Source organism: Microtus ochrogaster, chromosome 16 (genome assembly GCF_000317375.1).
Source record: "Microtus ochrogaster isolate Prairie Vole_2 chromosome 16, MicOch1.0, whole genome shotgun sequence".
Lineage (NCBI taxonomy): Eukaryota > Metazoa > Chordata > Mammalia > Rodentia > Cricetidae > Microtus > Microtus ochrogaster.
In genome coordinates this window covers 19,696,360-19,723,508 of record NC_022018.1, presented here as the reverse complement: position 1 = coordinate 19,723,508, position 27,149 = coordinate 19,696,360, and the positions used below count along the sequence as shown (strand labels likewise).

The window sequence follows — 27,149 nt, the reverse complement described above, 5'->3', positions numbered from 1 at the left end:
GGCTCCAAAGCCACAGAGAAACCCTGTCTCGAAAAACCAAAATAAATAAATAAATAAATAAATAAATAAACAAATAAGGGTGGCATCCAATTCCCTCAGAACAGCAACTAACCAGCCACTTACACCATACTGCTTCCGTCTATGTAAATGTTCAAGTCCACCTGCAAGTTCCTAGTATTTAAATAATACGAGATAACTAGATCACTAATTCCTAAAGTTGCTGACACATCAGAATCAGTGTGGGTAATTCTTTTTTAAACATGACTGTGTGTGTGCCTGTGTTCACACATGTAAACTTGTCTGCCTTCAGAAGCCAAAGGATCTCCCTGGATCTGTGAGTCACCTATATAGGTGCTGGAAAGCAAATGTGGATCGGTTGTAAGAGTAATAAGCACTCTTAATTGCTGAGCTAACTCTCCAGCCTGAGCTTGAGCACTGTTAAGAAAGCTTTAGTCACATGACAGCAGAGAGAAAAAGTTGAGAGGTAACTCAGGTATAGTCAGGCCACTCTTCTAGAGAAAGACTTGAGAAACTTCTGCAGGCAGCCAAAAACTAAGTATTTTTGGCTTTGTGAGCCATATAGCCTGATGGGAACTACAAACATTCAAGTATTACAAAAGCAGTCAAAGGCAGTAAATAAATTAATAAGCATGCCTGCACTTAATATATAGGGGAGTGATTCATGCTTGCCAACCTTGTGCCTCAAATATTAAAATGCATAAAACTATACAAGGATAGCACTAAAATTCAGATTCCAATTCAAACACTGGGTTACAGCCTGGGATAATGCATTTCTGTTAGTACCAAGCTCCTAGACGGTGCTAATGCCCTGTATACCAGTGGGAATAATTCAATTATATTCTATGATTTCAACCAAAAGAAAAGGAATCTCATGCTACAGTTAGATTTTATATCATTAGACAACAATGAACTACATATATTTTACCATTTCAAAATTTTTCCTTTAGACTGAAAAGATCCCCTTATATACTTACCTATGAACAACATAGAATGTTTGCGTGCAAATTTCAGGCCTTCATTTCTATCAACTTCACGATTTTCCTAAAAGATAAAAGCAACAAATTTTAAAAGCTGCCAGTCATCTGTGTGGGTGGTGGGGTGTGACTGTATTCCCAACTACTTAGAAGGCTGTGGTGGTTTGAATAGAGATGGCAGCCACAGACTCATGTGTTTGAATGCTTGGCCCATAAGGAGTGACATTAAAAGGTGTAGCCTTGTTGAAGGAAGTGTGGCCTGGCTAAAGGAAGTGTGTCACTGTGGGGGTGGTCCTGGAAATCTCATATGCTCAAGTTATGTCCAGTGTGGTAGACAGTTCATTTCCTGTTGCTTGCAGATCAAGATGTAGAACTCTCAGCTACCTCTCCAGCACCATGTCTGTCTACCACACTTCCTCCCATGATGATAATGGACTGAACCTCTAAATTGTAAGCCAGCCCCAATTGAATGTTTTCTTTTGTAGCAGTTGTCTTGATGTCTTCACAGCAAGAAAAACCCTAAGAAGTTGGTACCAGGGACTGGAGTATTGCTGTGATAAGCCAGAGCATGTTTTGTTTGAAAGAATGTGGACTTTGGAATTATAGATTAGAAGAGCAGTTGAACACTTTAAAGTGGGATTTAAATGAGCCTTCCTAGTAGGAACATGGAAGACAGTGATGTTGTGGGCGATCTGAACTGTGGGGGTCTGGCTCAAGAGGTTTCAGAGGAAAAGAATGTTAGTATATGGCCTAGAAACTAGTCATGATATTTAGGTGAAGAATCTGGCTGGGTTTTGCCCTTGTCCGAAAAGTCTGCCTGAGGGTAAAGTTTTGGATTAATTCCTTTGGCAGAGGAAATCTCAACACGGCCTAGTATAGACTCTGCATTGTGGTCATTGGTGTTCACTCTATGAAGAGCTATAGTGAAAAGAAGCAAGCTGAGAAAGGAAAAATAAAAAATGTACAACTTAAGGAGTACCAAGAAGTGGAATGAAGTAAAGTCCTGTGTTCAAGGAGATGAACAGATTAAAGGAAAGCCTGATGTTAAATGGAATAAAGGGACTGGAGACGTCAGGGCAAGACCTCATCTAGCTAACACGACAAATTGTAAAAAGAAATTAAAGAACAACTTGGGTCAAGGCATGGTAGTACATGCCTTTCATCCTAGCACTTAGGAGACAAAGGCCAGTCTAGTCTACAGAGCAAGTTCCAGGACAGTCAAGCTTAGACAGTGAAGGAAACCATCAAAACCATAAAGTTGACAAAGATGTAAATGAATGAGGGTGCCATGTTCTAGCCCCAGCAAACAGCAGAACTGGGTAGCTTCAGCCCAGAGGTTCTAGCTTTAGAGTCAAGGACAGAAGAGGTTATGGAACCTTCTTCGGAAACTAAAGAAAGCTGCTGAGGCCAGGCACATGGCAAGGATGTCCTACACGGAGGCCTAAAGAAGCCACTGTGTCTTGAAGCTGTGAAGGTGAAGCTTGGATTGCCATGGTGTCCTTAGGATGTTTTCAGAGGCATGGGACACCGGCTGAGGAGAACTGCTACCACAGTGGAAGCAGCCCAAGATGCAATCAACATGCTGATAGGAGCTGGAGGTCTGAAGGACATTCTGACATCAGACGTGGAGATGCAGTTTAAGAGTTTGTCTGGCTGGTTTTCGGTCTTCCTTTGGTCCAGTATTTCCTCATTATCCTCCTGTTTGGAATGGTAATGTATATCCTGTGTTGGAAGTATGTGATCTGTTTTTCTTATTTTGATTTTGTAGGGGATTATAGTTAAAGCAATTACATGAATCTCAGAAGAGACTCTGAACTTTTAAAGATTGTTGAGATTGTGATAGACTATGGAGACTTTTGAAATTGAACTAAATGCATTTTGCATTATGTAATGGCTACAAGATTATGGGGGCCAGGGAGTAGAATGTAGTGGTTTAAATAGGTATAGCCCCCATAGACTCACTTGTTTGAATGCTTGGCCCATGGTGAATGGCACTATTAGTTTATGGCCTTGTTGAAGTAAGTGTGGCCTGGTTGAATGAAGTAAGTGTGTCACTGTGACGGTGGTCTTGGAGGTCTCATATGTTCAAATTACACCCAGTGTGGTAGACAGTTCACTTCCTGTTGCTTGTGGCTCAAGATGTAGAACTCTTAGCTGCCTCTCCAGCACCATGTCTGCCTGCATGCTGCCATGCTTTCCACCATAATAATAGACTAAACCTCTGAAATGTAAGACAGTCCCATTAAATGTTTTCCTTTATAACAGTTGCCGTGGACATGGTGTCTTTTCGCAATAGAAACCCTAACAAAGACAAAGGCCAAGAAGATTTTTAATTCTGGGACCAGCCTGGACAAGTTAGCAGGACAAAACTAAAAAGAGTTGGGATGAAACTTCATGATAGGATATGTGTTTAGCATGCAGTAAGTGCTGTATTTAAATCTCATTTCTCCTCCTCACCCCTCCCCAAAAAGAGCTACCCAAATGTCAAGTGTCTGCTTTTTACCTTATCAATTTTATTTCCAACTAGCATGTTTACTATGTCATTTCTTGTACAGTATGTTTCCAATTCATTTAACCAATTATCCAGTTTAACAAAGGTGTCTCTTCTTGTGACATCATAAACTGAAATAAAAGCAAAGCCACTAATTTAAAAATCACACAAAATAAGAGCAATGACTTATTTCTGATAATCGCTAAAAGCTAATAGTGTATAAGCAAGTCTGGTTTTTGTTAACTCTTCACTGCTTACTAGTGAACACTTAGAACAAATTAAATTGCTAACAAACATAGTAACATTATACCCTATGTGGCAACTGACAATCAGTTACAACAAAGCTACAGCTTGATAATGCTGAGGTCTATCTAAGCAAAGCATCTTAATCTAAATCTTAACAAGATATCAAAATATTACATGACTTTAAACATCTATGAACCTCTTTTTTAAACAAGGATCAGAATTTCCAACTTTAAAAAAATGTAAGTGTAGTTCTTGTGTTGGCTAGTTTTATATCAACTTGACACAATTTACAATTATCTGAAAGGAGGGAATCTCAATAAAGAAAATAACTCCATAAGATTCAGTTGCAGCTGGGCGATGGTGGCGCAAACCTTTAATCCCAGCACTTGGGAGGCAGAAGCAGGCGGATCTTTATGAGTTCAACACCAGCCTGGTCTACAGAGCTAGTTTCAGGACAGGTGCCAAAGCTACAAAAAAATCTCCCTCAAAAAAACCAAAAGTAAAATAAAATAAAATAAAAGGTTCAGCTGTAGGTCACTTTCTTAGTGATTTGGGGGGGGGGGGGCTCCTATCCACTGTGGGTAGTGCCAAACCTGGGCTGATGGTCCTGAGTTCTATAGGAGAGTAGGCTGGAAAGTCATGAGCAGCCAACCAGTAAGCAGCTCCTCTCCATGGCCTCTGCATCAACTCCTGCCTTCAGGTTCCTGCCCTGTTTGAGCTCCGGCCCTGTCTTCCTTCAATGATGAGCTATGATGTGGAGGAGTAAACCAAAGACACCTTTCCTCACCAACTTGCTTTTGGTCATGGTGTTTGAGCACAGCAACACGAACCCTAACTAGGACACAAGTTGAGTGAAAGTGTGGCTTCCTCTGTTGTTATTTTTGTCTTATGTCATCTTGTATCATTAAGAGTTTGGTTTCAAACTGTTTGCTACTCTTAAAAAATAACATACCCAAATGGAGAATGACTATGAATTCCTCAGCAGATTATCTGAAAACCAAATATTCTAGTTTTAAATTTTGATTTATTATGAATTCTTAATGGTGTTTAGTGCTATTTTTGATTAAAAAAATTCTACTTACTAACAAATACTCTATTTACAGTCTGAAGCAAGTGTTAATTTACTGATAAATGAAGACTAGTTTCAGTAATACTCTAGGACAGATGTGGGTTAATTTTCAATTTATGTCCTCGTCAATATATTTTTTAAAACCAAAGATAATGATCTTCTCTTTTGTAAATTTCCACACAAAGAATCAAAAAAAGCTAACTTTAATGTTCAGTAATATCAAATAAATTCTCTGTAATTTACAAGCACATACACATGAACACATACACATAAAAAAAGTAGCCCTAAAGAAAGTTAAAATACTGATTTTCCTAGATTAGAAATTTCAATGGACAATATTTTATATAATACATTAAAGTTAAACACTTACCTAATATAACTCCCTGTGCACCTCTGTAGTAGCTGGGAGTTAATGTTCTGAACCTCTCTTGACCAGCTGTATCCTGAAAATGACAATAAATTATTACTACGTAAAGCAAACTATAAACAGCATATCTTCAATGTTATTGAATATATTTAAGTAAGTAAAAAAACACTTACTAAAAACACTCAGAAATTAATATGATGTATACTTACTAGTGTTACCCAAATAAAATCAATTAATACTGGGTCATCTCTACAGAAACACAAGTGAAGGTTTTCTGCCATTACAAGCTTAAGAATTTTATCACACATGAAACGCATTTCTTTAAAAGTCATGATTCTTAACTTCAGCTACACAATCAAATTATCTGGGAATGTTTATGTCTAATCCCTGAAGATTCTGACTGAATCCATCTAGGGAATCTAGGTTGGGGACAGTAAAACCCAATCTTCCTAGGTTATTATGATGTGAGAGATACAGGAGTATCATATTTTAGAGAAGAGATTTTAAAGATATGCTTTTTAAAAAAGGTATAAAATATATAAAACAAAATGTATTATAGTGAGAGAAAGAAGCAGGGAAGGAGAGAAAAAGAAGGAGGAGGAGGAAGGAGGGGGAAGAAACAAATTTCATCTTCTTCCAGGCCTCCTTCCTAGTTGCTCCAGCACCTCTGGACTGTGTTTCAAGGTATTTAGGATCTTACAGTAGAGCTGCATCTGGCAAACTGCTGCTTCAACCTATATAACCTACTCTTACTATAATGAAAGGTTTACTAAATAAAATCTTAATATTTCCAGGCCCATTCATATACCTATCACTATAAGGCCCAAGTTAAGGTTGGATTAAATATTTACTATCTGGCCTGCTGATGAAAGGTAACCTGAATGAAAGTAAAGATACACATCAAACCTCAGCTAGCTGCTAGAATCACTGTGCAAAAGCAACTTTTGCCATGGGACAAGCACAAGTTGGATTTTTTTTTTGTTTTGTTTTTTGTTTCTGGTTTGGCCAAAGAAGAGAATACTGTAAGACAACAGAGAGTATCTGAGGAAATTTGTCGTCTCACAAGAGACACCTAAAAGAAGAACCACTTCCAGCATAAAAAGCTTTGAAATGTCCCATCATTGCTCCCAGATTCACAGCAACAAAAACACTACCCCTAGCTCTGTTACATTTCAGATAAAGACATGGTTAAACTTTCTGATTAGAAAATTGTAGTGAAAACCCCATTTCTCTCTTCAAATTCCTCAGGCTTCAAAGTTTCTTACAAAACCTCCTTCTCACAATCCTCAATTTGCATACATGCTTAAGTTTTTAAAAACAATTTTATAAACTAAAGCTTCATCAAGCAGACATACCACCTAAAGCAGATTTATAATTGGTAATGATAGAGGTAACTATTTTAATAATCATGACACAAATATCATTGAGTGATCAAAAATGAAATTTGTAAAAGAAGTCAACTGGAAACCATGATACAATTTTTAAATAACAATTAAGTGTCTAATTCTGCCACCACAATAGAATGCAACTGGTTTTAATACACTCCTACAGAATGCACATAAAGGTTCTGTCATGTTAGGCTTAAGACTTCTTAATCACACATGAAATCTACTTCATTGAAAGCCAAGAAAGTATATATTACCAATAGTCAAAAATTTAAACCTACAGCTATCTGAGACATTCCAACCCAGGAAAATAGAGGCTAGAGAGGTGGGTCAGCAGTTAAGAGCCCTTGCTGCCCTTGTAGAGGGCCTGGGTTTTGTTTCTAATATCCATACAGTCAATCACTAGTCTGTAACTCCAGTTCCAGGGGAATTCAAAGCCCTTTCATGGCCTCTGGGGACACTTAAATATGCACCTGGTACACAGAATACATGCAGGCAAAGAGTCATACAACATAAAATAAAAATTATACTGTAAAAGAAAGTTATTATAAGAAACATATTCTAGCAATTTACCTACATACAAAGAAATAACAGCATTCAAATACTCAATATCCACAATACTAAAATTCTCAGAATTCCACTGTGAGAAGCATTTTAATACTCCAGGTTTTTTCTCAATTTTTATTGTTATCTTTGTTTTTGTTTTGAAAGAGAAAGGGAACATAAGAAAAAGCTACCACTAGCAACACTGTTTCACCATTCAAAACTGTTCCACAAGATTAGTTATGAAACAGAAAAATTCCAGTAAATTAATTTCTAGATCTAGCATAGGGCATTCTAGTGTGAACTCTAAAAACAACTTCAAAAACTGCCTTTGGGCTGAGATGGCTAAGGAGGTAAAAGCTGGCTGTGTTTGATCCTGGGATCCCATGGTGGAAGGAAGTAACAGATTCTGGAACGTTAACTCCTGACCTAAGCATGCTGTGGCACTTGTGTACCCTCACTCATTCACAGTAACACACACACACACCCTGTAATTTTCATAATTTGTATGTGAGAGTAATTTTGACAATTTGTATGTGAAAATTTAACTAAGACCAGATGTTAAAATCTTGGCATGTTTTGATTCATTTATACAAACATTTTAGTATGATAATTTCTTGCACCATAGCATTAGACTAGAATTTATAAAACTGTGAACTTAATAGTCAGACATTAAGCTTTTGCTTGTGTTTACCTTTAAAACCAGAAATAAATGTAAAGTATATGACATCTTTGTTCAGATGAAAGAGGCCAGTCCTTTTGTATCCTAGGTTATATTTTTCTAATGGAGAAAGGTAAGGAAATTAGAGATTACTAAATCAAATATGGATTAAACCCAAGGGCTGAAAAAGCCATAGAAAGGCTAAATAGCAGAATTCAGAGCGTCCAAGTGAGACAAGGGTGTAGAAAAGAGGAGAAAACAAGTTCCCAGAGGCTGTATGTGTCATAGTGAGTGTGCACTTTGGAGGCAGTGAGGGCAGGGCTATGCAGCTAATGAGGAGAGGAATTCACTCACTATATTTCTATTTAAAAAAAATTAGCAGAAATTAGGATAATCTATGGACTCAGACATTTCTCATATTGTTTCGAAGCACCTCTCTCCTAAATATGACATGAGACTCATATGTTATAAAGAAAACAAATGACCAGATCAAGTAAACACTACAAAGCTTTGGTAAGATAAGAGAATCCCGTAAGTGTCCTTCCCATTCCACATTACTGCAGTGGTGTGACCAAACTACAAAAACCCTCTAGGGCAAGAGAGTCAGGGCTACACACATGCATAAGAACATAAGCACACATTTACCATATAAATGACAGAGTAGAAAACATAGCAAGCAAAGAGCTAACACTTTTACTATGTGAACGCTTTATTGTTCCAAAATAGTCCTTTACTACAGTAAGTGAGAATTCAGTTGAAAGTAAACAGAACAGAAAGATAATAAATTGTTTAAGCATCAGAAAAAAAAGGAATCATAAAATCTCTTTATTATGCCTAGAAAACTTTAAAATTTATCTATCTGATGTGACTGTTTACATTATAAAGATAAAAAACCAGCATGGAAGAAATTTCCAGTCCTTAAATGTAAGTATACATTTACAATAACATAACTCTTTATATAAAGACTTTAAATCATGGAAAAAAACAAACGCTAATATAAAATGGACTATGAACAGAAGTAAATCCATTTGCAAATATGATCACGATCAGAAAAAACTCAGAAATACAAATATAAGTAAAAAAGTTATTAGAGAGACATAAATGAGGAAGAATGGTAATGCTTAACACGAAATCTCGAAGAGAGAATATGGCAATGTGATCGTGGGAGTGAAACACAGTATCTGGTCTCCACACTCTTTCAGCCACCATTTCTGCTGCTAGCCTTACAACCCTAATAACTAGATGAGCACACGCAGATGCAGAAAGTGGGATGCTTATGGAAACAATGGTTATCTTTGTGGACAACTGTTATCAAATCAAATACCTTTGACTGGAAATTGCTAGAACTAAACTAGACCATGCAATGGGTCGGAACATTAGGAGGCCACTCAAACTGATGCACCTCTATCTTTACTGATACGGAAATAAGTTCACATGCAAATGGGTGAGTAAGACAAAGAGGAAAACAGGTTAAAAACAAAAAACACTCTCTCCTTTGCAAAATGGCATATTGTATATGTGTAATATATCATCACATGCCTAGGTATTTACAAGAACAGTAACTAAAGATAAACTAAACTTTTTATACACTGATTTTACACTGGATAGAATAGTTTACACTTTAGAATAGTCCAGTATTATTGTTCTGGTCACGGGGAAACCAATATTTAAAAAATATAGATAAGCCCATGGCAAAGATGCCCCTTCAACAATACCATTAGCCTTTTCATAAATCAGGAACTAGACACAGACAAAAACAATCCTCCTCAGGAGAAAAAAAAAAAAACCTGCAACCATGGGTCAGAATTTTCTCCAGAGTTTACCTCTCAAAGCAGTAAGCAGCAAGGGCAGAAAGAGGTAATAATCCAACCACGAAAACATGGAAAACCATGACTTACTACAAAAACCAGGATTTGTAAATTGTTCAAAATATCTTAAGATGTACAAATGACATTTTTCAGAATGTTTTCTGTTAGACACTACTGTTCTTATTGATACTAAATACACTTGGGAAAGAGGCAAGTAGACTAAAAGTTCAGAAAACCTCAGGAGGATGAGTTATAACCCACAACCAGGAGCACTTGCTGCTCAGCCTGCTACTAGCATCCGGGACAGCAGTTCTCTTTTACACACTATGATGGGACATATTTGACAACAACCACCTTCCTGGCACACTACAGAAAAATGTTAATACTCTGTTCTATTTTTGAAGGTGCTATACATTTCAAAACTTTTAAAAACTCAAAATATATTCTGAAGGCATTATACAACATTTCAAAAAATTTTAAAAAGCCTCTGTCAAATTAGTTATAAGATGCAATTATCATTATTGTACATACTTTAAGTAGTATCAAATCCCCAAGAAAAGTTATTTAATACAAATTGTCCATTCACCTCTAGGACACTAAACAAAATCAGGTTCTGCTTTGTTACAAAGTACTAGCTGGAGAGATCATGCCTCACAGCTATCTGTAACTCCACATGCGGGCAAAACACCCATACACATAAAATTAAAATAGAAATTAAATAAAAAAAATATATGTTAGTGGGCATAAAAGATGGTTCAGCTGTTAAGAGCATTAGCTGCTTGTGGTGGTTTGAATGAAAATGGCCCCCATAGGTTCATAGGGAATGGCACTTAAGCTCTGAACTGTAAGCCAGCCCCAATTAAATGTTTTCCTTTATAAGAATTGCCTTCTAGAGTCAAGACTCTTGCCAACCCTAAAATGGCTCCCTTAATTAAGATATATACTTCCCTGCTCCCATATCCACCCTTCCTTTATCCCAACCATCCCATTCCCTCAAGCTCTAGAGGGGTGCCCAGGGGTCCAGAGAGATGTCCCCAGCTAGGTCCTTGAAAAGCTGAGGAGAGAGAGCCTAAAAGGGCCCGATCCTATAGCCATACTAATGAATATATTGCATATCACCATAGAACCTTCATCTGGCGATGGATGGAGATAGAGACAAAGACCCACATTGGAGCACTGGACTGAGCTCCCAAGGTCCCAATGAGGAGCAGAAGGAGGGAGAAACTGAACAAAGAAGTCGGGACCACGAGGGGTGCACCCCCCACTGAGATGGTAGGGCTGATCTATTGGGAGCTCACCAAGGCCAGCTGGACTGGGTCTGAAAAAGCATGGGATAAAACCGGACTCTCTGAACACCACGGACACTGAGAGCTGCTGAGAAGCCAAGGACAATGGCACTGGGTTTTGATCCTACTGCATGTACTGGCTTTGTGGGAGCCTAGCCTGTTTGGATGCTCACCTTCCTAGACCTGGATGGAGGGGGGGAGGACCTTGGACTTCCCACAGGGCAGGGAACCCTGACTGCTCTTTGGACTGAAAAGGGAGGGGGAGGGGAGGGGGTAGGGAGTAGGGGAGAGGGGGAGGAAAAAATGGAGGTGGGGAGGAGGCAGAAATTTTTAATAAAAAGAATTGTCTTCATGGCCTCTCTTCACAGCAATAAAAAATCTAACTAAAACACAGCTCTTCTAGAGGACTCAAATTGGGCTGCCAACATCCATAGTTGGCAACTTATAACCTTCTATATCTCCTGTACAACATGGCATATAGACATACATATAAACAAAATAAAATTTTAAAAGGTACATTTTGAAAATTCTTACCCATATTGCAAGTTTAGCCTTATTTCCATCCACTGAAATTGTTTTCACCTTAAAGTCAACACCTTGAAGAAATGAAAATTCTGGTAAGTCATCCAATAAAATATATGTAATTTTTAAATTATAAAGAAAACCAGAAAAAAGGAAAAATATTTTTCAAATGCCTAAATTCTGAAAATTCTAGATCTGAAAGCTGAAGGTTATCAATAAGGACAGCTCAGGATTTATAGTATAAATAGGAAGGGCTTTAGGAGTCAAGATACCTACCTGTACTCCAGAAAAGGAAAACTCAAATTCAGCTGAGATGATCATAATGCACACTGACAACCAGCAGCTACAACTGAAGTGCTAATCCAAAGAGGGGTGCATTTTGCTGATCATGGATCGCCGCTGTCTATGAACCTTTGTTCAGAGTATTGTCTAACCCATGATAAGGATACCACATCCACCAACTGTCAGCAATATGGCTCCTGTACCACACAGACACACCAACACGGAGCAGGTAAGATTTTATCCCTATCCCTAATGAAGACTATAGGTAGCCAATGGCTGCTGAGAAGGAGAATCAGTTTATTTCAGAGAACACTTTTCTGATAGGTTCCCAACCCTACACTTTCAGCCCTAAACACACGCGCATACAGGTATCACAGACTGGACTTAGTAGGCTGGGGGGGGGGGAGTAACAATAATAAGTATAGACGTCACTAATTCAGGAAGGGGGATGGGAAGGGTATGGATAAATTGCAGAGGAAAACGTAGAATGATGTAAATATACTTATGTATGAAATTCTCAAAAGCTTAAAATTAATTAAAAAAAAGTGTTGTCTACCAAACTCGACCACTAACACAATCTTAGCTGTAAGTGGCTAGGGAACTACTAAACACGTAAAAGGGCCAACTTCTCCTTGTATTATGAACTCAAACCTTTTCCCCCTGGGAGGGGAAAGAATTATATAACCTAGTGAATGATCACTTACAACTGTATTATTTTTTAATATAATGTGTATAATATAATGTGTATAAAAACACTTATCCCAATCCCTCTACTAGTGTTCCTAAGTGAAAAGAACTTTGGCCCAAAGTTCTCTCAAAAGCTGCTATGAATACTAAGGAGGGCTTCATAAGAAATCAAATGAGGCCACAAAACATTCTCTCCTTTCCAGGAAAGGGAATTGATACAGGCCATCTGGCCCAAATGAACAGTAACTGCCCACATGTCTTTAAAATATCATCAGTGTAGGCCACTCCACTGGTCAGAAGGAAATACTACTCAAAACAAGATCCTATGAGCTAGTCACAACTAATTCACAACAGAGCCAACTAAAATAAGCAGCACCCCCTCATATTAAATGGTTTCTTTTTATGTTTTTGTTGTTGTTTTCCAAGACCGGATTTTTCTGTGTAGCTCTGGCTGTCCAAGAACTCACTCTGAAGACCAGGTTGGCCTCCAAGTCAGATCTGCCTACCTCCCAAGTATTGGGATTAAATGTGTGAGACACCACACCCAGCATACTACATGTTTTCTAAAAAGCTTTATGTTTTGATGGAGGAGGGTCATCTCTCTATCTGTTGTTTCATTGGTTAAGTAATAAAGAAACTGCTTGGCCTCTGATAGGGTAGAATTTAGATTTAGATTTAGGCGGAGTAAACAGAACAGAATGCTGGGAGAAAGAAGCTGAGTCGATGAGTCGCCATTAATTCTCCCACTCCAGACAGACGCAGGTTAAGATCTTCCCTGGTAAGCCACCTCATGGGCTACACAGATTATTAGAAATGGGTTAGATCAATATGTAAGAGTTAGCCAATAAGAGGCTGAAACTAATGGGCCAGGCAGTGTTTAAAAGAATACAATTTCCGTGTAATCATTTCAGGGCATAAACTAGCCGTGCGGGAGCTGGGTGGGAACGCAGCCCACAGCTCCACACTACAACAGAGTGGCGCCCAACATGGGACTAAATCCACTTAAAAACCTGAGAAGGCTTAAAAATAAGGGAGAGAGAGTTTAACACAGATTTTTGGTGTTTGTTGGTGGCATGCCATGGAGAGATTTCCTCATTTGGCAACAGCAGCCAAAAAAACGCTGTGACATTTTAAAGCACGGCTTCCTGGGACTGTGCCGCCAGTACAAACTCTGGCTTTAAAGCATTTCAATGGCTTTTACGGGACTGGATGTTTGTGTTCCCACTTGGGATCGAAAGGAGAGTGCTCTGAGACCGTGCTGATGGCTCAGCACTCCCCGCCTGCACCTGGGCAGATGGCCGAATCAGGCTTAGGCAGGCGGAAGAGCATGGCAGATTCCTGCAGCCATACAGAGACGTGTTTTCAGACTGCGCAGTGCTCTGCAAGTCAGATTTGGCTGTAACTTGGATGAAAAGAGTTTCTGTGCCGCACACTCAGTCTGAGAGTTAAAGTGCTGAGGGCGGCTCCTACCTGGCGGCCCCAGAGCTAGTAGAAAATGGTACATCCTCCATTTTGAAATTGGAGAGAAGTGGAGCCAATATCCAGAGCAGCCTTTCGCCCTGCAGCTCAGAGGCGCAATTGATTCCAGTCACAAGTGGCTCCGCCATGTTGGACTGGGCGGGGCAAGCCTGCAGTACCTGTTTTTGAACTAGGAATGTCACAGCTGAGATTCTTAAGCCTTAGTGATTTAAAGGCACAAAACAAAGTGCTCCTGGATAGTAAAAAAATTACAGATTCACAATAAAACAGATTCAGACAGACCACTAAATGGATCACAGTGTTAGATGAGTATACGTAGGCTTGAGAGAGAGAAAAAAAAGTTAATGGTTTAAAAAAAAAAAGGTAAAGTCTTTAAAGAGACAGAATAAAGTAAAGTGATAGAGTAAAAATAAGCCACGTAAAAATGGAAAATTCACAGTGAGTCTGGATTCTTTGTATTATTGTGTTTTCTTTAAAGTTTTTGACTGTGAAGGAGCTAAGTACAGAGAGACATTTCATTACATGGGCTGCCAAGCTAAACCAGAATGGATATAAGGGTATTATGACTTCAGAATTTGGGTCTAAGGAGATGATGCTTTGGAAAGGAGTTTCTTCTTTTGTTTTCACAGAGGATGAGACCCTGTGGATTACTTCTATTCCAATATGGTATGATAGATCACGTCCTCCTGAAAGGTTGCTGTGAACACCCTCAAAAAATTACTTCACTCAACTGCCAACTGAGATGACCCTGGCACACAGGTTATACCATGAAAGACCTAATTAACAGCACCCCCATTCAGCAGGAAGCAGTTTGGAGAGAAATAACTGCGCCCATGTTCCCAAATATTGTTTATAAATGTTCTTTTACATTTAAAGGGGGATATGATATAGATATGAATAATTTGCATTGATATAAATTTAAGGTCAAGTCTGTTATATGTATAAGTATTTCTGCTCTTGATTAAGGTATTGTGATTGTGGAGTTTATTTAAATATGTAATGTATAATTAGGAAATATAGGTTGTTAATGGATAATCATCAATAATAGTCAAGCTTGTAGTCATGTTAGTTAGATTTTCTAGATATGCATAGATATATTTCAGATAGGCATTCTTCATATCTTTCAAAGGCTATAGAATATGGCATTTAAAATATTTTAATAACCTAGGGCTTTTCACGACAATGAGACACGTCTGTTCCTGGCAGCACAAGCTACTTCAAGAGGAAGATGGGAATCGAAGAGGCTCCTTAGGGAGTTGGTTAGCCATTTGGGCAAAAGACTGTTCTTGCCTGGACTGATGCATAAACTGAACACAAAGAACCCGCAGAGAGAGGACTGCTGAACTTGCCTAAAGGTGAGATGATCTTTCGGGGTTCCTGATTCATGAAAAAGTCTACGAGACATTCTGCAGGACACAGCAGAAAGTGACTGAACTGCCTTTGGAATTTCCTGCTTCATGGAACTGTCTGCTGGAAACTATGGGCCTGTAGGCCGAAGATAGATGCCCCTACAGTACAAAAGAACTTTGGGTGACTGTATAGGCAGCAAGATGTCTCTGTCATTTCTAGAATTTTAGAAGTTACTTATTTCTTGTTTGCTTAGGTAATATTATATCCTTCTGGAGTCTTTGATGGAATTGAAGAATGGATAGTTATAGTTTTCCATTATTATGATAAAGATAAAATAGATATAAATATTGTAACTGTGATTCTTGCTTAATAACTGGTTTGCCTAAGCTGTTGGTTGAGCTTTCATAATGTTAAGTCTGTGTCTCATTATTGGGGAGTCCACGCTCCCAACGAGAAAGTCCAAATACAAACGACATCTAATGTGAGGTCCACATATTTCCTCATAAGACCTGAAAGAGCTTTAAAACGGTTCCAAACACAGAAAAACAGAACTGAATACAGTTGCTAAATCCCATAGCCTCTCATGTGGGCCACCATACAGGACTGCATCATCTGCTGCCAGCAGGCTTGTGTTGTAATAGGAGCAGTGGGGCTGCGTCCCCGGCACCCGGCCGCCTGCATGGCTAGCTTATGCCCCGAAATAATTGCATGGAAACTGTATTCTTTTAAACACTGCCTGGCCCATTAGTTTCAGTTTCTTATTAGCTAGCTCTTACATATTGACCTAACCCATTTCTAATAATCTGTGTAGCCCACGAGCTGGCTTACCAGGAATGATCTTAACCTGCGTCTGCCTGGAGTGGGAGAATCATGGCAACTCCTTGACTCAGCTTCTTTCTCCCAACATTCTGTTTTGTTTACTCCGCCTACCTAATTTTCTGTCCTATTAAAGGGCCAGGGCAGTCTCTTTATTTAACCAATAAAATTAACACAAAACAGAAGACTCTCCCCCATCAGGCTTGAGCCACCAGTCACCATAAGCTAAGATACACAGCAGTTTAAGTTTTGTTCATGAAGACAGAAAAGACTATAGATACGCAGTAAAGCAGGTTCAGACAGAAGAAAAAATGGTTACAGTATATTAATAATGTGAGTAGGCTTAAGGAAAAAAAAGGAAAAGGATATAGACATTTATAAAAATAGTTTTAAAATAATAGTCTTTAAAGAGAAAAGTAATATAAGAAAATATTATGGACATGTATTGAATTGTCCAGTAACAAAATAAAGCAATAATATAATCCAAAAAAAGAGAAAAGTAATAAAAATAATAATAAGTCAACTGAGGATGGAAAAAATTATAAAACAGGGAGTTTGGACCCTAATATGGTGCTTTGTTAAGTTTGAATTTTTTGAATACTAATGAACAGACTACAGCTGCTAAGAGATACTGGATTGTGGAAGGAACTGCTATATTAAACCTAACTATTTTTTTTAAATGTCTTAATTTTAAAATGGAAGTCAAATGTATTGATTTAGAGAAGAGGTTATGCTTATGTTTCTACAAAATACAAAAGGCTATGGATTCCTTCAAGGTTGACAGAGATCGGGTTTGATTGGCTACAGATAAAGAAACAAACTCCGAAAAACTACAAGACAGGTACTGTACAATTTACCTGTTCAAACATAATAAAAAAAAAATCATCTTTGGCTGCCTTGTATACAACACACAGTCCACACTTGTGTTAACACAGAAATGTGTGCTACCTTTGAAAGCCTGTGTGTTTTCAGAGCAAAAGGACCAGATACCAATGAAAATGGGTGTCCCAGGTGATCCAGCCTCTCACAGTGCCTCTGCTGCAGTTTTCTCAGAGTTCTACATCCAGAATAACTTCAAGGCTGCTGGCTGAGATGGTCCAGCCTCACAGACTATTCTAGCCAGTACTATATTGGGAAAAGTCTTGTGTTTTCCCAATGCACTGAGACTGAACAACAAATGTTATACCCAGCTCTCCCAGGACTTGGCCATTATCCTAATTTTTTCAAGGTCCCCCAAAGATGCCATTGCCCCAGATAACAGGAAGCAGTCTAAAGAATACAATACCCACATTCCAAAGAGGTAGGATGGGTGGTTTTTGGTTATTCAATGGGTAATAGCTATTTGTCATCATTTAGAGAGGTTGCTTACAAGTTGTTATCTGTAATGGTCAGGAAAGCACTGAACAAAAAAGATTAGATTAAGGAATGTCATTCTGAAAGAAAAAAGGGATAAATATAGAAATATATAGGATAAAACAGTAGATTTTTGATCCTAATTATAAAATAAAAAAGCAACTACTAGTCTTAAATAATTTATATTACTATGGATTTTTGTAATATTAATACAAATTTAAGGTTATGTTTGTTATACTGTACATGTTTCTACTCTTGTTTAAGATATTCTTGCATATTGATATAAATTTAAGGTTATTTCTGTTTGAACATACTGTATATACATTTCTACTACTGTTTAAAGTATTGTACCTACGCAGCTCATTTAACAAAGTAAATTTCTAAACCTTGAATGTTATTACAAACTCTTTAGGATAATAAAGAAATGCAGGTTAGCAGTTAGCCACCTAAAACAATCAAACTTGTAGTTAAGTATGTTTTCAAGGTCAAAAAGAGATATATTTTAGATAGACAGGTGGTGTTCAAAACTTCAGAAATCTACAAAATATGGCATTTAAGAGGTTTTAATAAAATAAGGCTTTTCATGACAATGAGATATGTCTGCTCCTAGCAGCACCAATCTACTTCAGAGAGGATGATGGGTATCAAAGAACCTCCATATGGAGTTTGCTTTCTTTGTGCAAAGTTGCCCACTGGGCAAGAAACTGCCCTTGCCTCAATTGCTGATAGTATGCTGTCTAAATTGGACAAGCAGGACACAAAAAAAGCAATTGCAGAGCTTTGCCTAGACAAGGTACAACAGTCCTTCAAAGTTCCTTCTTTATATAAAAGTCTACCAGATATTATAGGCCGTATGCCAAAGATGGACACCTGACATTACAGGGGAACCTTGTGCTGACTGTCCAGGCAGTCAGATGTCTCTGTCATTTCTTTAGTTTTGGAAGTTACCTATTCTGTACTTCCTATTTACTCAAGTAATATTTTATCCTTCTTAGGACTCTGATAGAGACTAAAACCTAGATAATTATAATTTTACAGTTTTCCTTGCTACCAAATTCAAAAAAGACACACAAGAGATATAAAGTTTATAAGGTTAAGAGACATACAAGTTTAAATTGTCTAGTTTTGAGGTCTAGAAAGTTTGAAGACAGTAATACAAGTTATAACAAAAATGGTTTATGTACAAAGCTTCATCATAATAAGATAAATAAGAGTTTTCTTTAAGTATGCCAAATATGAATAGACTGGACATTGTGAATCTAATTCTTAGTTGATAATTTTTCTTATTGTAGATATTTTCATTTGTTAAAGTTAATATCTTTCCTTTCTATTTAGACAATACCTGATAATTGTTCTTATTGTATATAATTTTACTATGTTAGAGTTAAAACATTTTATTTAGACAAAAAGTGGGAAATGTTATTGTGGAATAATCTTTTTGTACACTATAAAGATGTGTCACTTAGACTGATTTAATAAAAAGCTGAACAGCCAATAGCTAGGCAGGATTTTCAGGGCAGAGAGGACTCTGGGAAGAAGAAGGTACAGAGGTGAGGTAGTAAAGCCACAAGGCAAAAAGTAAATTAATAGAAATGGGTTAATTTAATTTTAAGAGCTTGTTAGAAACAAGACTAAGCTATTGGCCAATCTTTCATAATTAATAAGTCATTATTTGGGAGCTGGTTAGTGGGACAGAGAAAAGCTCGCTACAGCTTTAAGTATTGAGTCCATCTGCCTTGTGGCTTGAAGTTTTTTAGCTGTCTTCTATAGTGGGATATTGGGACTGTGTTTTAGTATTTCCCTCTCTGTTATGTTAGCTAATTACTTAAGTACCACTGTGAAACACAGTATGTAACAATTATCTAAAATTTTTCTTTATACATGATAGTCATTTTAATCTCTAATTATAGTACTGACATACAAAGATATATGTTCATAGTCTACTGTGAGGTAAAATATTGATTTTGTATAAAACATTTTCACAACTGAAAAAAACAGACAAAAACAACTGAATCAATTGTTTTTATCTTTAAAACCTATTTGTGTAATGGTTGCAACAGAAATCAGAATGTAATCTCATATCCAAATGTAAAGATTTTAAAAACCTCAGGGCCTAGTAAGGGAACTAATTATAGATATTCTTATTATATGCAAGTATTTTAGTATTTGTTTTGGTAAAAGACAATGCCTTTTTAGTAATATAGACAATCCATGGTGGCTGCCATTCTGTGAGTCCTTGTGTTATTTCCGTTTACAATGACACTTTTATATTAAACATGATTTATTTCTTCACTAAACATTCCATTTCTGTCAAGTTTCCCCTCCTGTTAGTTGCCACTCATTTATGCTTCACTATCTATTACTGAGCAAAACAACCCATACTTTGAAAGAGCAGGTTTTATTACATAGTTTAAAATGAGCAACTACATCAAAACCAGAACAAAATGGAGTTTGACTTGCTAGTATCTTAAATGATTCCCTTTCTTATGCCACACAGATGCTAAGTAATGCTTAATACAATGTATTAAAAGTTTAGAGACATTTTGAGTCTGTATTGATAGGAACAAATAAGGATGAATGATTCCTCACAGAAATCTAAGTATTAAATGTGGACAACAGAAGTGCATTTGAAAAGTCATTTGACAACCAAAGCTGAGATGACAGAATCAGGTATTATCTTTCCTATCTGTTTCAGGTTCAAACAAGAGCACAAAACCATGAGAAGAAACAGGACATATATATACTCTCAAAAGAATCTTTCTACAGGAAAGCTACAAAGAGAAAAATAAAAACATTACAATGACGGAATTGGGCATCTTATGTGACCAACAGCACCAGAACAATACACACGAGGCACCTCTTGCTATAATATTCTAAGAAGATTTTTGTGGAATTCCTACCAAAAAAAACCCTGCATAACTAAACTCTACCTTGGAAGACACTGGGCAAGCAAAATGAGGACAGTCTACAGAGCAACTGGCCTGTATTCTTCAAAACTGTCAGACACGGAGAGACAACCAAAGACCAGTGAACTGATAAAATTAAAAGAGACTGAAGAGATGTGGGCATGGTAGCTGAAGCCTATAATCCCAACATCTGGGAGGCTGGGACAGGGGGGTTATCACTATTTTCAAACCACTGCACACTACAGAGTGAGTTCCAGGACAATCTGAACTAGTGTGAGAACCTGCCTAAAGCAGAGTGAAGGGTCAGGAACTGGAGATGACTAAATTTGCTTGAACCAAAACATAATTTAGTCCTAACTTTACTTTTGCTATATAGGGTATTGATAGGTAGTTGAGGAAATCTATCAATGGGCAAAACTTTATCTTTGTTCATTTAGGAAAGTAGACATTAAATCACTTAGATATTAAAGACAAAAGTCTGCAACATATTCTTAAGCAATTCATTTAAAAATAATCCTGTGTGCGATGCAGCATAAGTTATTGGCAGTAAGCATAAGATTAAGAATAATAAGTGTTAAGTAAGTGTAAGAATAAGGCGTAGTGCACGCCTTTAAGCCTTTAATCCCAGCACTCGGGAGGCAGAGGCAGGCAGATCTCTCTGAGTTCGAGGCAAGCCTGGTCTACAAGAGCTAGTTCCAGGACAGGCTCCGAAGCTACAAAGAAACCCCGTCACAAAAAACCAAATAAAGAAAAAAATAAGGAAGGATAGAGGGAGATGACTAAGGACCTGAGTTCCATCCCTAGAACCCTGAGAAGAAAAGCCAGGAATGGTAGCACATACCTGTCACCCTAGCACTTGGAATATTCTGCTGGCTAGTTTTATATCAACAAGTCCAACTAAGACACAAGTCATTTGGGAAGTGAAAAGCTCAACTGAGAAAATACCCTGCCAGAATGACATGTGGGCAGGTCTGTGGGTATTTTAAAGTTGATGTGGGAAGGCCCAGATTACTGTGAGCTGTGCCATCCCTGGGAAGGTGATACCGAAGTATTTAAGAAAGCAAGCTGAGCAAGCCTTGAGGAACAAGCAGCAAGCCAGTAAGCAACACTCCTCCAGAGCCACCGCATCAGCTCCTTACTCCAAGTTTCTGCTCTGTTTGCCTTCCTGCCCCAACATCCCTGGATCATGACTGTGATGTGGAAAGATAAAGCAAAATAAAACCTGATAGGGATCATAGGTATGGGTCCATTCTACCTTGACTAAAGGTCAGAGAGTTGGAACTTATTTCTGTTCCTTCAAGATTATAGTCAAGGGTTCAAATAACAAGTCAGAGAGTTCTGCTCTCTCAAGGTTATTGTCAACAGGTGTGTCTAATATCCAGACCTGGTATTTCAGGTATTAAGAACTAGATCTGTTTCTACCTCAAGCAAAAGTCTAAGGATACAACTAGGTTCTACTCCCTTGGGGAGATAACTACGGACTCCACCCAGGGGTGGTTTGGTCTAGGGTATGAGCATTGCTTATCTTATTTTAGCAACAGAACATTTAACTAAGAATGTAGCCTGTAATCCTTCAGCTGGTCTGTTCATTCCTTGTATCACGGGAATACTGTTTGTTTGTTTGTTTGTTTGTTTGTTTATCTTACTCCTACCTTTCGGGGTCGGGGTATTTAAGCAAATGGAAATGAACCTCAGGCGACTTTCAGTACTCACTGGATGTCCCTCTAATACTATTCTATGGTTCGGTCTCTTATTTCTCCTATATCTATGTTCCTTTTGCCTAATAATTCTAATACTCACATTTCTACCCTGGAATATACAAATCCACCGTGACTAGGAGAATGGCAGAAGTCACCCCAAAAAGGTGGCTTACAACAAAAGCCTTTCCTCCCTAAGTTGCTTTTGGTCATGGGTATTTCATCACAGCAAAAGTAACCCTGACTAAGATAGAGGTGCTTGCTGGCCAGCCAGCCTAGGCTCCTTGGCAAGTTACTGATCAAGGAAAGACCATGTCTCAAAAAAATAAAGTGCCTGAGGAATGAGCACATATGTATACACACGTGCACATGCTCATACACAAAGAATAAAGCAAAAGTGATAAATATCAGCACTTAGAGAATATGAATAGAATATTTAGTATTTCCCACTTTCTCACTAACCTGAAATTATCCCACAATAAATAAGTTCCAGTTAAAAGGAACTTCCTACCTTCACTAACAATGGCATTAAGATTCTTTAATAGTCTAGATAAAGAGTCACTTTCAAGCACTCCAAATTTTATTTTGAAAATGCTTTTGGGGCTGCGGGGAAATGATTCATTCAGTAAGTGCTTGCTGCACAATCATGAAGACATGAGTCTACATTCTAGCACCCATGTAAAAGGGGAAGCAGAGACAGGAGGGTCCCAGTGTAATGGTCTGTCCTGTCCCGTTAAGAGACAAGCCCCCTCACTCCCTATCCCATCCACTGCCACTGCTAAGGCAGGTGGATCTTCCTTCAGCTTCCAGTCTGAGTCCCTCCTTTTCTGTCTCTTTCCTGAAGAGGTAGCTTCTGCCTCTCTCCCTTCTCCCCTTCCCCCTCTATTTCTCTGTTTCTCCTTCTCTCTCTCTGCCTCTCTCTCCACATCCCCATTCTCCCTCCCTCTCCCCTTTCCCCTTCCCTTCATAACCCACTAAATAAATATTCAACCTCATTCTGCGTGGTGTGCCTATCCTTCTCAGTCTCTCACCCGCCATGCAGCTCCTTGCCTGTGATCTGCTGCCCCTCGTGGCCCAGGGGCTACTCAGGGAACCACAGCATTTTACCACCACAGCTCCTCATGGCCCACTGTCAGCTGCAGCCACTTGCTACCGTTTTACTTTTACCATAGCACCTAGGACTTGCTAAGCAGTCAGTCTAGCCAGACTGGAGAAGTTCTGGTTCAGTGAGAAGCCCTAACTCAAAGATTAAGATGGAAGGTGATATAGGAGAAAACACAATGTCAACCTCTGGCCTCTAACCATCTATATACTTGCATGTGAACAGATACACAACTGATCTTGGTATCACTGCTCCTAATTTTACTGGTATCAAGGATATAAAGTTATAATACACAATAAATACTGTAGCAAATATTAAAAGTATAAAATTAACTGACTTTGACCAAGTTTGTTATATTCATCACTATAATGATAGTGGGTGGTATGCAGTAAATATTTAAATTACTACTATCTGATGCAGAATAAAAATAATCCATAGTATGGGAATAAAATGTGTGCAAACCATCATATCAGTAGTGCTTGGCTTTATGGACACCAAAGCTAAGTCTCACAGACAAGGACTCTACACACAGTGCAGGTGCTGAGAATAAGGGAAGGGATGAAGACAGAGTCCAAAGGCATAAAAATATATGGCACTTCTACTGTACTTTTAAACTTAGCTCACCTATTGTTGCGGCAAGTTCTGGATCAAAGGTGTCATCTGTGAACCGCAGGAGTAGGCTAAAAGAGAGTTAAAGACAGGTCAGGACCTTAACTGCTTATTTCTAATCATATGACACATGTTACATTTTATCACAATGATTATTCAGATACAGATAGAAGAGCTGATGTAGGTCTGCAGGGGAATTAGCGTATTGAAAAGGCAGTAACTGAATTGTAAATTCCTAAGACTCCCCAGACTAAAGGAATCCACTAACAAATATGCCTTATGCTCTCTACCCAAAATTTCTCAAGAGTCAACAGTTTGCTTTTTGTTGAAATCTGTATTAGTACACTCTTCTGAGAAAAAGAAAGCAATATCGCACACTGGTACAGATGGCAGGGGAACAATAGTCTCTTGGAACCAAAAGAGCTCACTATTTCACTCTGTGTTAAATAAAGACTGAAAGATGTACAAGCACAGCAAATTATAACAAGTAATAAAATATAAAGATGTGTAGTCAAACAACAGGGAGAAAGATGGTGACAGCCAGGAAAATGCTGGAGAAAGCACAGAACCCAGAAAGGCAACTGCAACTACAAAGGGCTTTTAAGGGCAGTATGACAAGGACTGGTCTACAGTCTGAAAAGTTAACGCCAACCAAAATGGAGGAAAACCAACGGGAGATAACTGCCATGGTTAAAGTGTATGGTAAAAATATTACAGAACGGGAAAATGGCAGACTAGAAAGGTCCACTGAGGCTCTGTGGGACCCACACTGTTTTACTGACTGTTAACTGTCCCCTACTAGAGGCTCCTTGAGAATAAACTATAGTTTTTCATTAAAGCCCCACATTTACAAAGCTAATCACCTCCTGCACACCAACTCCTTAAGTACATCATTCCACCAGGCTGAGTCTGAGTGAGAGCCTTGAGGAACACCCTACAAGCCGTGATTACTGCTGCTAGTGATGTGTCCGTGGACCACAATAGCCTCCTGGTAGTGCCAAAAACAGCACTATCAATTATAGGAAAAAACTCTTTTTTCCTAGTTCTGCTATGTTTTATTTCACACAAAACAGACACAATATAGTCAAAGTAACAAAGAACAGTAAAAATCTAGAGATTTCTACTTGGCATCTGGACATGAACTTTTCTTTACTTCCAACATAAGTTAAGTGACACCATGTACATGAACCACACTTAAGGCCAGGACCCACACCCAGAAAAAGTGGACAGCCAAAACAAAATGAACTCAAGGGTATTTGGGGAGATTTTTTTTGACTCAGAGTGCTTTGTTTGGTTATTTTTTTTAATCTTACTGATTATTTGCTTATGCATTAAGATTTCTGATTTTGTATGTTTATGGTGTGTGTATGTGTGAACACATGTTTTTTTTAACTCTGATTTGTTTATTGGCTTGTTTGTTTTCTAAAGAGAGAAAGTAGGTACTGAATTGGATTGGTGGGGAGGTAGGGAAGATCTGGGAAAAGACACAGGAGGGGCACCATGAGGAGAATATGTTTAAAAAATATTTTCAATAAAAAATATTGTGCGGCATGGTGGCACATGCCTTTAATTCCAGCACTTAGAGACAGACACAGGTGGGTCTCTGAGTTCAAAGCCACCCTGGTCTACAGAGCTAGTTCCAGGGCAGTCTGGGCTACACAGAGAAACCCTGTCCCAAAAACACAAAAACAAAAAAACCAAAAATAAGTAACAACTTATGACTCTTAATAGCTACTTGTTCAAAGTATCCTGTCCCGACACACCCAGCTAACTAGAACTTAAGAAAAGACATACCTGTATACCTGGTCATCACAAAAAAAAAAAAAAAAAAAAAAAAAAAAACACTGCCACAAAAATGCAGTCTAGCCAGGTTTGATGGTGCACACCTTTAGTTCGAGCACACTAGAGACAGAGGCAAGCAAATATATGCAGATCAGCCTAATCTACAAAGTAGAGTTCTGGGACAGCCAGGGCTACATAGAAAAACCCTCTCTGAAAAAAAAAAATGCAGACTAATATTACCTTGTAATTACCATAAAAAATGCAGGCAATCAGAATAGTATTGAGAATTTTAACTGAACAAAAAAACAATATGTCAGACATTGAGCCAGAAATGTTTTTTCTGTACTTTCTGGTCCTTATAAAAGGTACTTTGTCACTAGAGGTACTTAGTTAGCAAAGACAGGGAACTGGTACCATATGAAGCAAAACATTTTAATACAAACAAACCCTGAGTATAACCTGGGGTACATCAGTGCCCCAAATGTGTTCTAAACTCTATGTGAGTATTGTATTTTTCTCTATAAGATTATGAAAGGAATCCATAAACCCCCACAAATAATTAAGAATTCACTGTCCTTACATAGTATCCTTCTACAAAACATTCCTACTTTCAAAGCTAAAAAAGGAAAATATTTTGCAGGTAGAACTACAGATGGTAGGAGTATGCCATGTAGACAATACTAAATTTATAATAATGTGAAGAAGCTAGGGTTTGTCCTTTTTTGGGGAGGGGGAAGGTGCCTGAAATGTCAGAACTTGGATGGCTGAAGAAAAAAAAATAGGACTGCTCCAAGTTTGAGGCTTGAGACCAGCCCGGGGTTAGCCATGAATCCCAGGTGAGCCTCAAGAGTCCGTCTAACACATTAAAAATAAAGAAGGGAGTAGGAAGGCTATGGAGATAGTTGAGCAGTTAAGACCACTTGCTCTTCTTAGGGCCCATTCCATTCCCAGAAGTTGAGCCCCTGTAACTCCAGCTTCAGGGGAGCAAGTAACTCTTATGGTCTTTGAGGGGACCTACACTCACAAACACATAAACAAAAATATTTTAAAAACAGCTCATCTATATTTCTTACTGTAAAAATAAAATCCACTTAGAAAATGGGAGGGAAAGGAGTGTAGAATGAATTGTAATTTACATGGTAGATTTCTGTATTTCATTCCAGCACTTGATACACTCACTTTGCTACATTTTTATTTTACTTCACCAAATTGAGCCACAGAATCATAGCCTTGAACTGTACATTTAAGTATCTGAAGGGTTTCTATTCCAGCCTGATTCTCCAATAGAGTATTATACTGTTCAAGTATCAAACACAAGGTACAAACCAATCCTCACCTCATTCTACTGCAACTTTCTAACAGCTGAAAGCAACAACGAAACAATCTGCTTATTCAGACTAAGGTTATTCTCTACTATAATTTCTTAACACTGCCACCTCACTTGGTCTAGCTCCATAAAAAAAGACAAACAACTGCTGGTTACAACAACCCTTCAAGATCATGTTTTAAGACAAATGTTTCTGTACTAATCTGCCTTAAAGGGCAGAGGCTTCTATTACTATAGACATTTATTCTTGTCATATCCACAAAGATAAATAGTCAAGACTATTTTCCACAACATATCACAGACCAATATTCTAGTTCTCTAAATAAAATACTGATTTGTTGTTGTTGTTGTTTGGTTTTTTTTGTTTTTGTTTTTTTTTTTTTTTT

At 38.1% G+C, this 27,149-nt stretch overlaps 1 protein-coding gene across 1 annotated transcript in view; it reads right to left on the bottom strand.

Annotated features, from left to right (window-relative positions):
- Nucleotides 1-27,149, bottom strand: part of Rab18 (RAB18, member RAS oncogene family) — a 35,448-nt gene that overhangs the window by 5,889 nt on the left and 2,410 nt on the right. The window contains exons 2-6 of the mRNA XM_005354817.2: nucleotides 23,670-23,725; nucleotides 11,386-11,447; nucleotides 5,172-5,244; nucleotides 3,499-3,617; nucleotides 996-1,062 (exon numbers count right to left, since the gene is read on the bottom strand). Of these exons, the coding sequence (XP_005354874.1) occupies nucleotides 996-1,062; nucleotides 3,499-3,617; nucleotides 5,172-5,244; nucleotides 11,386-11,447; nucleotides 23,670-23,725 (377 nt within the window). The remainder of the gene's footprint in view (nucleotides 1-995; nucleotides 1,063-3,498; nucleotides 3,618-5,171; nucleotides 5,245-11,385; nucleotides 11,448-23,669; nucleotides 23,726-27,149) is intronic.